The sequence below is a fragment of the Haliaeetus albicilla genome, chromosome 23 (genome assembly GCF_947461875.1).
Source record: "Haliaeetus albicilla chromosome 23, bHalAlb1.1, whole genome shotgun sequence".
NCBI lineage: Eukaryota > Metazoa > Chordata > Aves > Accipitriformes > Accipitridae > Haliaeetus > Haliaeetus albicilla.
Window position 1 is genome coordinate 6493741 of NC_091505.1, and position 17060 is coordinate 6510800.

Below are 17060 nucleotides of genomic sequence, written 5' to 3' on the forward strand. Positions count from 1 at the left end.
TTCTTTTCAATCAAAAGGTAAAGTAGCAAAATGTTTTTGTTCTTTTATTTTTTCAGTCTTTCCCTGTTATCAGTGAGATTCAATAGAGAAGCTTATACTTGAGAACACAATACTTCTACTGTATTTTTTTCTCCTTTGAACTAGTAGTCAGTTTAAAAAAATATTTTTTTCTCTGTGTTTCCACTTCTGCCTATAATCACCATGTTTATTATTTGGTCCTTTCTGAAATAAATTTGACTATTATATGGGCAGTAAGGAAATTATAGAACCCTGTAAATGGTTGTGTAACAGCTGATTTATTGAAAATCTTTAGTCATAATATTTAGTTTATCAAGTAAAACAGATGTTTTCACTTCAACAGGAGTAATTTCTGTGAATAGGTTCTAAAGTCATAGTAGTTACTCCAAAAAACCTCATTTCGTAAAGTGGATGTTTGGTCTCCACACTGTAAATGTGTTGAATTATTTTCTATCAAATAAAGGCATATATACTTTTATTTTTCTTCTGTACTTTCTTATATGTTGAGACCTGTAATGCATTCATGGCAATCTGGGGCACAATTGCTTGAATTTGCCCCCAAAGAGGGCAGTAAGGCAGGTGAGCAGTTGGGTCACCCACCAAGGAGGTGACGTTGGGGCATGTCAGCCGCACGCCGGGGGCTGCAGCAGCTTCGCCAGCGGTTCCTGAGAGCCTGGCCAGGGCTGTGGGAAGTGGGCAGAGCGTTCGGTGAGATTGCTGGTGGAATGAAAGGCTCACTAGGGAAAACAAGTTATCTGCTTTTCAGACAGCAACGTGAAATGGGCAAAAGCTGCCTGCTAGTGCTCGCTGTGCCTGCAGGTCATGCGAGCTCTGTGTTTTTTAAAGATTTATGCAAATGAATGCTCAAATTTAAAAAAAAAAAAAAAAAGGTTGAGGTAAAATTATTGAAATCCAGTTACCTTAAAGTTTTTCTATTTTTGATCATAAAACAGAAACATAAATCCTTGGCTATGGGTTGATGTATACTTCTCTGGCATGAGGTGTTTGAAAGGACTGAGCTGAAGCCGTGTCACCAGTCTAGGCTCAGATATTTGCAGAGATGGCACCCTGCAAAAGGAAAGTATGGAAAAGAAAACTGAAATTTCTGTAATACTTTATAAATAGTTTATTTTATCTGGTAAGTAAGATGAGGTCTAGCAGATGCTCTGTACATACTGATGTCCAAAGGCTATAATGTAGATTCCAGATTATCACATGAAAGACAAGAACGTATCTGTTTGATTCAATGCAGTCAATAGTTGTGTGTCTCTGTTCATCTATTGGTCTGTGTTGCTATAAAGAGTATAAAATAGGCTACCATTGTGGAATGGTATAGTAAATATTCTCTTTTTTTAATCTCATTGTAATAAAAACCTAAGAAGCCATCAGCAATTGAAGAAGAAATTTGATCAAAAATTTAAGAGTAAACAAGGCAAATACAAGAGAGAGAATGAGAAATAGAATCTTCTTTTCTGTAATTTTTTCAGCACCACACCATTTTCTTTAAGTACAATACACAGTTTGATGTGGCTGCTCATCTAGTCAGTTATTTTTAGCCCATTAGTAAGTAGGATTTTGCTTCCATGATACCTTACCATTTTATCAGCAGCTGATTTGGACTTGCAAATCACTGGTCCTATTGATCAAAGGTGCTGAACTCCTACGGTTCCTATTGATTTCAGCAGGAGATGCAAATGTTCAGTGCCTCTGAAAATTGCATCCCATGTTCTTAGATTTAACCATCCCTGACTACAAAATGACTATTTTATATACAGATGAATTCTCAAGTATGAATATGAAGTTGTCCCTATCCTTCATGATATTATCACTATTTATGAGTATGCGCTGGAGATGGGTGTTGAGTCTTAAATTATATTCATATGGAGAGTGAGGAAATTAAAACCTCTCTGCTGTCTGCCATTGTGACCTGTCATTTCTCACACCGCGTACAAGCTAGAGGGGTGATGGTTTCAACACTGGGAAAGGCCAGGCCAAATTTTAGGGACCTATGTATCTCAGTGCATAGGTTCATAATATTGGTTGCATAGCTTTATACAATACAAAACAGTAGGAAAAAATAGAAATCCTTAACTCTGAGAACTAGAAATTATGCAGAGAAGGCTCAAGGGGAAAATAAGCTGATTCCACACTGAAGAATATCATGGTGTAGTAAGCATTGCTAAATGTTTCAGGTATATGTAAAAGCTGTGATGCAGATGAGCAACTCTGAAATGTTGTTGAAGTCCTTAGTGGGACAGCTCTCCCTGGGACAGGTACCTCAGGGTTTCACAGCTGGAAATCGTGGTGTCTGCTCTCTCTGAGCCTGGGTCATACTGACGAACTTGATATTGTCACAAATCTTTAAGTACACCAAGGAGAAAGCCTGACAACATTGTACTGTTGTCTAAGATTAGGTTTTGTTTGTTCCTAAGTCTAACGTGTGGCTCAGTAGTGAAAAATGAAACCAGGCTAGTCATTATACATCCCAGCAGGAGGATTGCAGGAGAGGAGGGGATATTTCTATTCTCAGGTGTAAAAATATGTTAGGTATAAAGAGAAGACTGCTTGAGAAAGAGGAGAGTGCTTGAGAGTTAAGATGGCTGTAACAAATATATGGAAAAATCTTTATTTCATAAAAGGCCATATAACGTCCAAAATACCTTATCTACTTCAATATGGATTTAAAAAAAAAAAAAAATTCTTAAGACTGAATCACATATTAACAGTCTCAAATTTTCAAATTTGGTTAGAGCAGAATGACATAGCATTTTATTTACAATATGAGCTTACAAAAGAACACCTCTTCTGTAGGTCAGGGTCAGAACTCTTATTTGTGTTCAGCTATTTTTGCATTGCTTCACCTTTACTGGAACTGAGGCACTGATGCACCTGTGGCTTCATGCCACAGTGAAATCCAGTTTTGTAAGCAGAACCTGCTAGCAGTTATAGAAAAGACATAATTTTCTGGCACTTGGTCAGAGCAGGTGCAGAAAGAATAGTCAGCTGCTGATATACATTCTATTACAGCTCTTCTAAAGTCTAGGCTTCAGGGGGATGATCTACTGAGATTTTGTAAAATAACTGGAAACAGCAGAGAAAGCTAAACAAAAGCCTTTAGTGGAGGTCAGCAATTTGGAGAGACTTTGCATTTGTAGGATTTTTGTCCTCTGAAGTTCGTCGTGCAGGTTGATAAGTACTTATTGCACAGGACTTTTTTGACATCTCCTCACTACTGAGAGTCTCTTTTGCACTGGAGCCAAGCCTCTTATTCGTATTCTGCCAAACGTGTAGCACAGGAGTTGACAAGCTGTGCTTACACAGAAGGTAGATAAGAATAAATTAAATTAGATCATTGGCTTCGGAGCAGATGGCAGGTTAATCCAGTTTACAAAGCGAGTTCTGAAAAAAAAAGCTTATATATTTGTGAATATTTACGTGAGTGTGCCATGGAATTGCGGGGACTGATTTAGTTTATCTGAAAGCATCAGTTTGTTTTATTTAAATGTTGAACAAAATAAGCAATCGTGCCATTTACTTCAGAGGTAAAGACCCAAGCTTTGGTTCCAATCAGGGCCCAACTGGTTTCACTTGCAGCAGTAATGTGAAGCAACCAAAAACCTGCCTCTGGATAGAGAAAAATGCCTTAGGCAGCATAAAGTCACACTAGCTTTTCATCTCTCTGTTCCATGAAGGAATTTTATGGGAAGGGTAGAAGATACAGGCCTTTAATTTATTTTTTTTCTGCAAGAGGCATGTTTTATACCTAATAATTATTTTTTTACCTAAAAAGCATAATAAATTAGCCAAGAAAAGCTCTGTACTACAAGTGCAATCTTCTATATTCAAGAGAGAGGTCATTTGAAGTTACCCTGAGCAGCTCCACTGTGCAGCCTGGTCAGGCCAGGGTGACTGAGGAAGAAGTTTAGTTTCACCATACTCCTGTGGCATCCTCCAGCCTCCTCAGCTCCACTGACCACAGACTCCTCCAAATTTAGCATCTGCAATAACATCCATAATGCATGTCGTTAAAAAAAAAAAAAAAAAAGTATGTCCACTTTTGTATTACAATTTTGTCTGAAACTTTGAATTAAACAGGGCTATCTAATAAAATATAAATGAAATATAGGTATGGTGGCATCCATCGTGTAACCTCTATCTCCAGACATTACGTAAAGAGCGTCAAATTTTGCCTTCAGATATATTTTCCCGCCTCCAGATCACCTCAGTGAAAGCAATGTACAACTCTGCTCCTGGCAGAGTGCAACTCATAAGTAACACAGAGCAAACTAGTAATGTAATGATAGAGGGGGGAATATACTGGAGGTTCAAGCAAGCCAAGAAAGAATATCTTTTCAGATGAGCTTTGCAGTAGGATGGAAGAACCAAGGAAACAGAGAAATCAAGTTGGAAGTCTGAGAATGCCAGGTAAAAAAGTGCGGTTGCTACCAGCAGGGAGAATGTTGGCACTCAGTTTTTAGACGAGAGGTTCGGTGAGGCCCAGATGAGGGGATGTTACCGGCTGATGCTCCTGGTGACTCCCCACAGCCCCTCCTAGCTTAAAGTATGAATTTTGCAATTGTGAAGCATACTGATGCTGCTATTGAGCTGTTTAATCTCCACTTGCCTGGTAATCCTTGGGTTTTGCTTGAAACTGTAGCAGTTCACCGGTGACCTTACACACCCTACTAGCAGCTGAGGTATTTTAGGTGCTGCAGAATACAGGGTATCTGATTGCAGAATTTTTCTGGAGCCAGCTAGGCAGAGCCAAAGTAGCTTTTGCTTTTTCTGTAATACCAGCGTAGTCATCAAACCTCAAAGGCTATTTTTTGTGTTTTGTGGGAACTTGAGGTGCATCCAGTAATGCATCTTTAGTCACAATGGTGGGGTTTGGTACTGTCAGTCAGCAGCCAGCCTGCAAAAGTACTGCAGTCAAGGTGGTTTTGTGTAAATATCAGTCTGGAAGGCTGAACTTTGAGGGAAGGGCAGAGACCTTCATCAGAAAGCAAATCTCCCTCCTTTTTACCCAGCCCAGTCCTAAGTTGGAAAGAATGGTGGTATCATCTTCTACTTGGTCTGTGGTGTAGGGTCTTATACCTGGGCACTACACAGGGGAAATACAGCTGAGAATCTTACAAATGGATTTATGCTGTGGGAAATGACATTGTGACCCACCGTTGAATTCGACAGCATTTGCTGTGCCCCTTTGTGTGAAAGGGTGAAAGCAAAAGCCAGAAATCCACTAGAAAAATCAAAGAGAGAATGACTCAAAAGAGAAGTTCTTTGGAGCTTTTTAATGAAATTCAGTACATGCCTACTTATTTCTAAAGAGATTTGAGAGAGATTTGAAAGTTTTATTTAATCTTATTTGGTGAAATACCTGTATATTTGAAACAGGATGTACATATGTTGTAGGAAACACAAGCTTTGTAGGAATTATGTATACCTCAGGTAAAAGAAAAGTATCACAGATAATGAAGAGGCAAGGTAAGGTTCCATGTCTGCTAAATAAACATTTATTATTCTCTGCAGTTAACTTCTAAAAATGGTAACTCTAAGAACTAATGGCTTTATTGGTGTATGTGGTCTGGTTATTACCAGAGGGATACCTGGATCTGAAGGTAATTTCTCAAGAGCTATAGCTAATGTAATGAAAATCAGATTGATTTTAAGATTGCAAGATGACCAGGTTTCTGCAGTGATAGAAGTCATTCAGTTGAATTCAAGTAGACCTTATTTTCATAACAATCTGCTTTGTTGTTCAAACACTTGGTCTTGCACATGTTTAATGTGAAGCTGGTCTACCAGTATCCTGTGTCATTTCCCACGGGCTAGAAGTCCAAGGCTGGCAGAGACCATCATCTCTACAATGCAGTTGGTGTTTCTCAGGGACAAAACTGACTGTGGAACATACATACAAATAGTTTTGCTAGCTTGCCAAGCTTGGCACGAACTGTAAAAACAACAGCACTTCCCCAGCCTGAAGGAAAACAAAGCAAGCAAACTATTTGGATTGGTGCAAATGGATGACAAAATGCATACTGTATGTAATCTGGTAAAAGACATACAGTAAGGAAAAAGGTGCATTACATATTCAGTCCTTGCTTTGTGACGTACCCTCTGCAGCACGTGCAACTGCTGTCTTAGGAAATGAATAATAGCAACAATGGAAAAAGCGTGAGAAAGCAACTAGATTATATTCATGATTCTATAACCACTAAAAGCTTATTGATGTTTGCAGTTACATTTTGCTTCTAGCGTTTATCTGTTTCAAATGCCCATATTATTTGCATGAGTATAAATGAAATGTACATTCATTAGTTATCAATCCCATTCAACTTTGTTCCTTTTTGTTGTTATTAACTCTTTAAATAATAATAACGTCCAGAAGCTCAAGCCCGGAGCAAGAGCTGCCTGCTCTAGAGTCGTCAAGGCGTGTTGATTTTCGTTGTACCTTCTGTACGTAGAAGTAATCTGTCTTGCATTAATAAGCTCAAAGATCAGAGCTCAGGTCTGTGCGATCTGACTGCAAGACCCTTTTCAAAGTATTAGCATGGTCCCTTGACAGTTTCAAGTCCACAGAACATGAAGCAATCCAGGCAAGTCTCTGACTTGAGATCTTACAACTAACACCGGAGTAAGCTTCTCATATCTCTTCTGGGGAGTGGGAATTTACTGACCAGTGGAGTGTCTCCAGAGCCCAGATCTGATGGTGAAGCTGTGGTTTGAGAATTCAGTAAATTTGGCTCTCTTCTCCTGAAGACAACATAAAAAATATAAATGTGTCACAAATACTGCACCTCACTAATTTGATAGAAATGCTCTCCTTTGCTTGATCTGGATCATGTATCTGTGGCTTGGTGATCCAGGAGTGCACGGATCTGGAATTAATGATTGTAGATTGGCAGCTTTGCATTCCTGTGGTAGTTTTGGCAAGCCCTTGCCAGGAACCCATTCAAGGCATAGGGTTTTGCTTTGTAATTTAACTTTTCACCATACAAGGGAGGCGTGCGAGCTAATACATAGAAAATGGATAATAGACTCTAGGTTTCCTGTTTGTATTGAGATTTTTTTCCTTAAAGTATGTGCAAGTGCAAAAGAAAACAATGTTCTTTCTAAATGTAAGACCCATTCTAGATCATACTTACTTCTCCTGAGAGTCTCTGGGTTTCCTACATGATTCCTTCTAGTATCTAAAGGGGGCCTACAAGAAAGCCGGAGAGGGACTTTTTACAAGGGCATGTGGTGATAGAACAAGGGGTAATGGCTTTAAACTGAAACAGGGTAGATTTAGATTAAATGTAAGGAAGAAGTTGTTTACTGTGAGGGTGGCGAGGCACTGGAACAGGTTGCCCAGAGAGGTTGTGGCTGCCCCATCCCTGGAAGTGCTCAAGGCCAGGTTGGATGGGGCTTTGAGCAACCTGGTCTGGTGGAAGGTGTCCTTGCCCATGGCAGGAGGGTTGAACTAGATGATCTTTAAGGTCCCTTCCAACCCAAACCATTCTGTGATTCAGGAAGAGCAAATATATTGGCTTTTAGGCTCCCACTGTGTGCAGATCCTACTCAGTGCAAATTGCTGCATGTGGCTAAAGAGCCTGCTATTCAGGTTTTGCTCTTTATGTGACAATTTCAGCTCCTCTGTGGGGGGTATCCTCAATCCATATTTTAGTGGGTCATCAGTCCTCCCCGCTGAGTTACTTCAATGCTAAGGCAACCTCTTCCTTGGAAGAATTTGCCCTTCTCGGTAAGACTTAGGTAATTGTCTAGAATGACCGCAGTACTATCATATTATGCTTAAAATAAGATCTCTGTTGCTGTCTTTCTCCTACCACCCTTTGATGCCTCAGATCAGAAACAACAGAAAGGAAAGCAGAAAAAGTGAATGGCAGTGCAGGCAAAGTGAAGTAGGCAGCCCCCATGTATGGTAATAAAGATAGTTTATAACTTCATAAAAGGATTAATTTAGTAGATTTCCCAGTGCGTACATAAGTAACAACTATATTTCTGTTAAGATGTGTTGTAGAATAGTTGCATATATTGTAGATCTAGAGGCAGGTTTTTATCTGCAGTGTAATTCTCGAGTAAATCGATGGAGTCAGTGGTTTTACTAATGTTTAACCTAAATGAAACGGTTTGGGAATGCAGTGGGCACAGTTTCACTCAGGGTTGGAAAGGTGAGAAGTTTTACTTGGTGTCAGTGCTTTAATCGACAAACTGAGCTCTTTGACAGTTGAAAGCTGAGGGACAACATTGATGTGGTATTAGAATCTGTCATGCGATATTAAATTCAGTCAACTGTTATCCTTTTAATTGCAAGTATTTCCATTAACTGCTATAGAAATTCATTACCCTGACCTGGCTGAGCTCCAAAAGAAAGTGTGGAAAGTAATTAATGTTGAGTTTTAAGGTAAAATAGTAAATTGCTCATTAGACCCCTTGAAATTCTGATTTATTACTAACAGGACGAAGTAGTACTTGACTTTGCAGAAACTGGGTCATAGCATGCTTTCTTAGTCTGACTGAAGGTGCTGTAGCTTAGCCATCAATTAATTGGTCTTCATTTTTTTGCAGCAGTACACTTGTTTGGTTTAACCTGGCAGCTACAGCCTGTTGAGGGGCAGCTGTATGAAAATGGAGTTAGCAAAGGAAATAAAGGAACAGAATCCATGGATACTACTTACTCACCAATCGGAGGAAAAGTTTCTGATAAAACAGAAAAAAAAGGTATGTGTGAATGAGAAGACAGAGAGATTATGAATATTTAAACATTACTACTGATCAGATTCTCTATTTGCTACAGTTTGACAGTATTTTGAGTTCAGGTTCTATCTTCTGTAGTATAACTTCAAAATGGGTGTGAAAAGCCCATAACCAGATTGTTTCCTTTAGCAGAACTCTCACTGAAATTAGCAACCGACCCAAGCCATTAGGAAGGTAATGTTCAATAGCAAAATAATCGCCCTTCTTTTGTGAAAGAGGAGAGATGAGAGCATTTGGCCTCTGTCTTAAGACAGGGGAGGTGAGACTGTACTTGCCGTGTTCCCATTTATGTAAAGGACTTGATCTGTGCCTATCTTGCAGGCCAGAGTCAATCTTGGGCAAAGCGAAACCCTTTGTACTGACAGGTCAGAATATGCAGAAGCGCAGAAACCTTAATGCTTTTAAAGGCATCCAGTTCTCGAAGGTGTAAGCTAAAATACAGCATCCTATCACATCCTGGCTTAACCGGTCACAGTGAATCAGCTCGCAGGTATCTACTGAGGTTTCACAAAACACCTGAGCCACTCTGGCAGCTCCCTGCTGCCAGGAGGAGGGTCCTGCTCTGCCCCCACTCTCTGCCGGGGCAGCTCCCCGCATCCCCGTGCCCACTGCAGGGGTTGGCTCACGCACGACCAAGTCACGTCAGTCCGCTGCGGCAGCAGAAAATGCCTTCATTCAAAAATGCAAATAGTCTTCTGCCATGTAAGTGGCTGAACCAGCTCTTTTGAAGAGGCAGAGAAGTGTCAGAGCTGACATAGGAAAGGAGGGGACTGGGCAGGCAGCAGTGTGAAACAGCAGCACTGTCTCCGAGATGCGCAAATCCTTTCTCTCAAGTCCTGTCATTTAATGTTGTTAAATCACCTGCTCCAATATTAGTTACGAGCTCTGGCCCACACTTCCCATTGACCACCATGGTGATGCTTTCTGACTGTAGGAAGTAGACGGCCCTCCCATTTCTTTTTATGAAACTCAGAAAAAGTGGCTAAATCAGATTAGGTCAGAGAAAAGTGAATGGGAGTAGAATATGAACCCTAGTCTTTGCAGTTGTTAGGAGGAAGGTAAAATTGTACTGAGAGCTCTGCGATGATGGATTTCCAGAGCTATCAAATTTTAGAGCAGAGCCTTGATCTGATTTTGTGTATGCCGGGTAACATCTATGACTGTAAATACGAGACAAGGTGGACATTCTTGTACCAGTTGCTCTAGAAGAAAGATTACACCTCAGATCAATGGTCTTACAAATCAATGTGGCATAACCGGATAGAGATCATATTAGATAAATGAGTAATAGAAATATACGTAAGGAGGCAATGATGTTGTTATCCATTATTTCGTCCTTTAGAATGGATTGGTAGTAAATTGCAGTAAATGTTTTATACGCTTTTGTATTTTTGCCCTAGTGCACCACAGAAAGTATCTCAAATAGTCCTTCTCAACTGCATTAAATCATTTCGTCAATATATTACAGATTTAATAAAAGCTCTTCCAAAGCATTTGGCTTCCAAAGGAGGATGTGCAGGAAAAACATCAAAAATCTGAAAAATTAGGTGCTTGAAAACAGAGGAAAGAATATGTAAGTCAATAGAAACTCGGTGTAGTAGGTAAAAAACTAAACGACCTTCCATGCCCCAGGCAATCCCAATGTCTTGTGTAGCTACGCAATTCCCCCACAACAGTAAAGCACGGAGGGCTGTGGTAGCAGAGCCACTTCACTGAGGGCTTATCCAGCAGTTCCAGAGGTCAGTCATGAATATAGCTAGACTGTTGTCCCACTTGTCCCCTGTCACCTTTGGGGGTAACCTGTAATCCAGAGTGTATGCTGACAAGGAGTATACACTTGGGAAGACACAAGAAAAATCATGCGGACTTAGTACCAGGCATTAGTACGTGCATAGTCTGTGCTGTGGCTCATTTTTGCTGGTTTTATTTCTTTCTATCAGTAATTTTATTCCCAGTGCTCATAAGAAATTCTCCACATAGATGTGCTGGGAAGGAGGATTTGGAAAGAGGCAACTCATTTCACTGCAGCAGGATACCACAGAAAGTTCATACTTTGCCTGTAAACTTGAAGCCTCTGGTGTGATTCACAGGGATAAATAACCAGTGTCAGATATTGTGACCTCCCTTTTTTCCAACTCAATGCAGCAGCACAGAATGCTTTTCCAGACTTTGAAAGCATGTATTTTAACTAATCTTTTAATGAAAATCAAGTTTACAAACCAGCAAGTCAGATTTCTTTAAGAAGTCACTTTATAACACATGACCCATGGCTATGAGTTAACATTTTAATATGTAGTAATGTGATTAAAAACTCAGACATCCTATTGATGCTGGTATTTACCAGGGGAGTACAAGGAGATTGATTGTTTCAGGATCAGTAATAATCAGCATATGGGTACTTTCTTGTGAAGATAATTGGCACCACGCTGTTCAGAGTTTTACTTTCTTGAAGACGAGAGAAACCTGTGATTAGGAATCTATCCTCTGTTTTAGACTTACAAGGAAAGTGTGCTTAGAAAGAATAGGGAAGAATTAATACCGGTTGGCAAGACTGGAAGCTGTACAAGGAATCGAATATAGATAATTAAATGATGCTTTGTCATAAGAAAAATGTTGTTACGAGAAAGATGTTTTTAGAACGAAAGCAGAACTTGTATTGCAGCACTGTAATTTTAAAAGCTTATTTTGGACTTTTTCAAGAAAGAGCAAGGAAGTATACAAGGATAGTCTGTGAATAGTGTATCTTCAGGTGCCTTTTTTGTACAGTCAAATACCTGCTTCGTTCAATTAAGCATAGAAACAGGGCTCAATTATTTTTCTATAAATAAGACACAGTGGCTCAGTGAATACGAAAACGTGCACTTCAGACATGGCTCTTACAGTAGCCTTTCCATGATACGTGGTTGTCTGAAAAAATGGTGTTTGAAAGGCAGAGATGGTGTGACTGCATACTTTCAGTAGGTGGTAGATACTATATTTTCACGTTACTATTGTGAACAGCAGCGTGCACTTCTTTCCTGTGTAATGAGATCAAAGTAAAACTAAGTGCATCTGTTTTTTCAAAGATTACATAAAATTATTGCTAAAGCAAAGGTATTTTCAGCCAAATGCAGAAAAACTCAGAGATCTGTTGTTCTGAGCTTAGCAAAACTAGCATGGTATTCAGCATAATTTGATAACATCAATTAGTGAAAATACTCCCCAACTGAAGACATAATGCTTTTTATTTTCAAGGAAGAAACAGGCCCTCTCACTTCAACAAACTAAGAAGCGGTTACTGTATTTTAAAGGACCTTGAACGCCAACCAATAATGCCATTAACTTCAAAAATGATACTGTATCCTTGACTTTTTACTTAGTGCTCTACTGTCCTGTAATTGAATCACATTAATTACCATGTGTCAATATCACCAAAAAGTTCCTTAGTGTTTTACTTAACCCAGGGTAATTGCTTGCAAAGAATCATTAAGATTTAATATCTCTGGAGTACTGGAAATAGGGGAAAAGGTTTTTAAATTTACATCAGCCAAGTAGGATCTTGTATGGGTTGGGGTGGGAAGGGATACACACTTCCGTTACCCAACATAGGAAGTTTAATTCTCATTTCAAAACTCAACATTCAAGATTTTTTCCATGAAGCAAATTGGACAGAAGTAGTCTCACCTTGAACATTGTTAAAGCAGCAGTTTGGAAGTATTTTAGCTCATCAACTAAGTAACAGGTGTATTTTTAGAGTATTAGATTACAAGTTTTGTGCTCTAAAAATAGATGCTTTAATGTGATAAGGTGTTAAAAGTCAGCTCCTAGTTCTTGCTGTAAGTTTGGTGACACAAAGCAGCTGTAAAGCTGGAAGATCCAGTACCCTGAGAATTGCTCCTGCCTTGTAAATTAAATCTTTATTCATTAAGAATGCTAAGTACTTCCTACGCTAGTTAAAGCCTATGTAAGATCCCACTGAGGATCTTTGTTATTAATATGTTCAGGAAAAAGCTGGCCCTAGCTTTGCTACTTCTGTTTTCATTTCCAATGTCAATTTATAAAATTTCATGTACGTTATGTTGCATTAGATATTTATATGCATTATTGTAAAAGGTGAGGCTCCAGTCACATTGATTGCTCCTCTTTATCCTTCACTGTGATACTGGAATGAGATGAAACATAAATGGATATGGCTGCTGAATTCAATCTTCTTCTCTTGGCTCTTCCTCCGATGCAGCATACTGTCCTGCTTTTTTTGTCTAGTTCAGAGAAAGTATGGAAATGCAAGTTAGAGTTTTGCAAAACTTACAATGGAATTAGCTCAGATGTTAGCAGGTTTGGGTCTGTGATTTGCAGCATGTCACGATGCTGATCACAGACAGGCATTAAAATACACAAAGATGGTGATATAAGCCAGCAAAGCAAGCCAGTTCCAATTTAGTTTGGCAGTGTCTTCTTTATGCATTCCATTTCCCTTTCTATTTCAGCTCTCTCATACCCATGTGTGAAGTTACATACTGTAGATGTCTGCAAATTTATTGTTAGGCATTATGACATTATGCCAGTTTTCTCTTTAGATTGCCTGTCCCTATCCTCATGCCCCTCTTATGCTTTCATGCAGAAAGACCAAGCCAAAACAGATGTTCTTTATTTCTCCAGGACTAGATTATCACTACCATAATAAAATCATTAGGAATGGTGATTAATAGAATTCTAGGCTTTGGATGTGGGCTCTGACCTACCAGGTTTGATGGATTTTCTGTCCTCACTGGTGTCCGTTTGTGTAGCTTATGCAATGCCCGTTCAGCAGTAGTCTGAAATACGTGCCAGAGGAAGATCTCCCGCTGCCTTCTCTCTGTGCGTTCTCAGTCGAATGGGTTTTGTTTGCATAGCTGATAGGTAAAGACCATGGTTTACGCAGCAGCACTTCTACCTTTTTAGATTCAGTAAAGCATTCCAAGATTTCCAGGGCAAAAATGCTCTGTGACGCCTGCTTTCGTAAATATTGTGTGCAAGTTTATTTGTATTTTTCAACTAGTTGAATAAAAAAATGCAATGGTTTCAGTGAAAAGCCCTCTGTTTAGAGGTTGTTTTCAATATCTTCTGATATAGCTAAGGCACATTTATACCTCGTGACCTATTATCTTCACCCACCATGAATATGCAACTGATTGTTTTGTTTGTTTCTGGAAAATCAGTGTTTCAGAAGGGGCGGGCCATAGACACAGGAGAAGTTGAGATTGGAGCACAAGTTATGCAGACGATCCCCCCTGGTTTATTCTGGCGCTTTCAGATTACTATACATCACCCCATGTACCTGAAATTTAACATTTCACTGGCGAAGGATTCTCTGCTGGGAATTTATGGCAGAAGAAACATTCCACCTACTCACACTCAGGTAATTAGAAATAATACTAATTCTATCGTGCTTACATTTTCAAACAGCAGCAGGTGCGAACGTTCACAAACACTTTCAAAGCAGGGAGGGAGGAAGGGACTGGCTGTAACCACAAAAAGCAGTATGTTATCCCTTTCTTTTACTGAGGTCTAGCTACACTCTGAAACCACACTCTCTCAGAGGAAGGGACAGTGTCGTACCAGAAAGGTCAGCAGTTGTGACCACCGTGATGTGACTGTCCGGGCGGCCGGACTGGTACACGCTCTGCTGCTGTGCAGCTCCAGCATCATCTTCGCGGGGGCAGTGGGATGAAGTACCAGAACATTTAAAAACACTTTAATCTTTTTATGACTACATCAAGACAAACAGATTACATAGTATAAAGAGGTAATAGAAAAAAAAAAATGCTTCTGGTTTCTAATATGAAGATTATTTTTGAGTGTTTACTCCTAGGGATTTTGCAGGAGAAAACCTAGCTAAGCAGTAAGAATGTGCGATATTGCTGGTCACACTCAGCTTTTTTTTTTAGGCTTAATGTATTTGGCATATGAAGCTGTCATTTCTATGTATAATAGCTTTTTCAGCTTTCTTACAGCAGGATCACACTCCATAGAGTGTGATAAACTTATACATGGAATCACGGAAAGATTATTTAGAAGGGACCTCTGGAGATCATCCAGTCTAACCTCAAAAACTATTTACTAGAGTTTTGATCTTAGAAATAAGTGCTTTTAGCTGTCATTGACTTCAGTTGAAGCTGGGTCTTCAGTTGAGCTGAAGTCGAACTTTTCTGAAATCAGAATGCCTAGAAAAGCCTAGAGAAATATACACATTTCTTGAACAGGGGTTCATGGAAAATTTTAGATCTCTGATGCTTTGAGGTTAACTGGTCTTAAAGTTATCAGCATCAACTTGGTTAGGTATTAAGAACTTCCAGGTAAAAAATAGATACTTATTTGCATTAATAAAATTAAATATAAATTAAAAGTATATTTAGGTTTTGATATACAATATTGATATTAAGGGACAAACATTTAAAAATCCGGTATAGAACAATAGGTTCTTTAATCTGTTCTTGGCATTTGAGAGGAATCACTGCATAATGTACGAAGTACAGCTCGGGAATTTTGGAATTATTCCCATTAAAGAGATGTAATTTTTGAAGTAAATCTGCTGTATTTAGTGCAGCAAGTCTGAATTTACCCTGCCATAGCAAACAGCAAGTTTTGATGCCAAATTTCTGACCTACTGTAACGCTTTTTATATGGGAACTGAAGCTAAATAGACTAGCTTATGCAGCTGCTGTCTATATTGGTGAATACTTAGTCAGTCAGGCAATTCCTTTTAAGATTTCAACTGTTTATTCCTGTTTGAATGAGACATGCAGAGCAGATTCATAAAAATTTGCTAGGTGGTTAATTTTTGCTCATTTTTATTTCAGTTTGATTTTGTAAAACTGATGGATGGAAAGCAGTTAATTAAACAGGAACCAAAAAACTCAGAGGAGCCTCAGCAAGCTCCCAGAAATCTGATCTTAACTTCCCTGCAAGAGACAGGTTTCATCGAGTATATGGATCAAGGAGCTTGGCATATGGCATTCTACAACGATGGGAAGAAAGTGGAGCAAGTGTTTGTACTAACTACAGCGATTGGTAAGAAAAATTTCAATAAAATTGTTATTCTGATTATTACATTGGAAAGCTATATTTGAAAAGAAATTATTGACCTTGATTCCGGCTTCTCTTAAGTATTCTCTTAAATATTTTTTATTTCAGCTTAGTTTAATTAACCTCAGTGGAGCAACTTCATGTTTATGCCAATATTAGACAAATAACAACATTTGTGTATTAAAGATGGATGTTATCAAATTAATTAAGTGTGAGGTTTTCATGTGTGTGAAGATTTTTATACGATAGCTTAAATGCTTGAGTAGTTTCTGGTGTTAACTTGCTCAAAGTAAAAGAGATTATGTCTGCCCTCTCTATTTACATGGGAACCATGAATCCTACAAAAATTATCCAGGCTTTAAGTTCTTATTTCCAGTATTTTAGTCAGTTAGAAAATCTAAAAGGCAGCTTTTGTGGAGTGGGTTGTGATTGTTGTTCGATGGATGGGTGCTGTTGTTTTATACAGTTATTCGAATACACCATTTTGTTTGGAACACAGAAGGCAAATATAGGAGTCAGCGTCCTTGTTGAATATCAGATCCCTACTGCCTTTTTAATACACATAGTTGGACAAATGTTTGCAACTCGGTGTTTTTAGCGAGCAGTGCTCACACACAGGGTTTCTTTGGAATTTAAATTTAGGTAAAGTGTTGTATTTATGACAGTCTCGGTTTGTTGCAAGACTTTAACCACTATGCCCTTTAGTTAACCTGTTCTACCATATGTTTAGCAAGATGTCTTTACTAGTAATGGACATGCCATCTGCTCTTTAGAACAATTGGATGCTATTTTTACTTGATGGTAAACACCTTGCAGAGCAGGACAGTGTGATTCAAATACCAAGACTTTGAAGGACTTGCAGGAAAAAAATTTAGGAATAGAGATAGACTTGTAATGACTGGTTTCGGTGTAAAAGTTCATATTTGCTCTGTTCAGAAAAGTGAATCTTTTACAAGCAAGAAAAAATGCCATTATTCAATGCCATATGAGAAAATAATATTCAAGCAATTTATGAAGCATCTTCACAGATGCTCTTTGAAGAGCGTAAAACCTGGCCAAATTCCAGTCCAAATCCAAATCCAAATACCTGCCCCCATGTTTATTTCTACTATAAGACAGCAGTGTTTATACTGGAGGGTTTAACCAACGTTTCATTGTTAAGTAGCATACCCTCTCCAAAAAAAAAAAAGGATTAAATTGAATGCTGCAGTTTGGTGGTTCTTGTATTTGGTGAAAAAGAA

At 38.9% G+C, this 17060-nt stretch overlaps 1 protein-coding gene across 3 annotated transcripts in view; it reads left to right on the forward strand.

Annotated features, from left to right (window-relative positions):
* The window catches only part of TENM1 (teneurin transmembrane protein 1), a 348313-nt gene that overhangs the window by 199217 nt on the left and 132036 nt on the right, over nt 1-17060 (forward strand). For all 3 annotated transcript variants that reach the window (XM_069811008.1, XM_069811009.1, XM_069811010.1), the window contains 3 exons: nt 8587-8739; nt 13953-14152; nt 15594-15804. In XM_069811008.1, coding sequence (XP_069667109.1) covers nt 8587-8739; nt 13953-14152; nt 15594-15804 — 564 coding nt within the window. The remainder of the gene's footprint in view (nt 1-8586; nt 8740-13952; nt 14153-15593; nt 15805-17060) is intronic.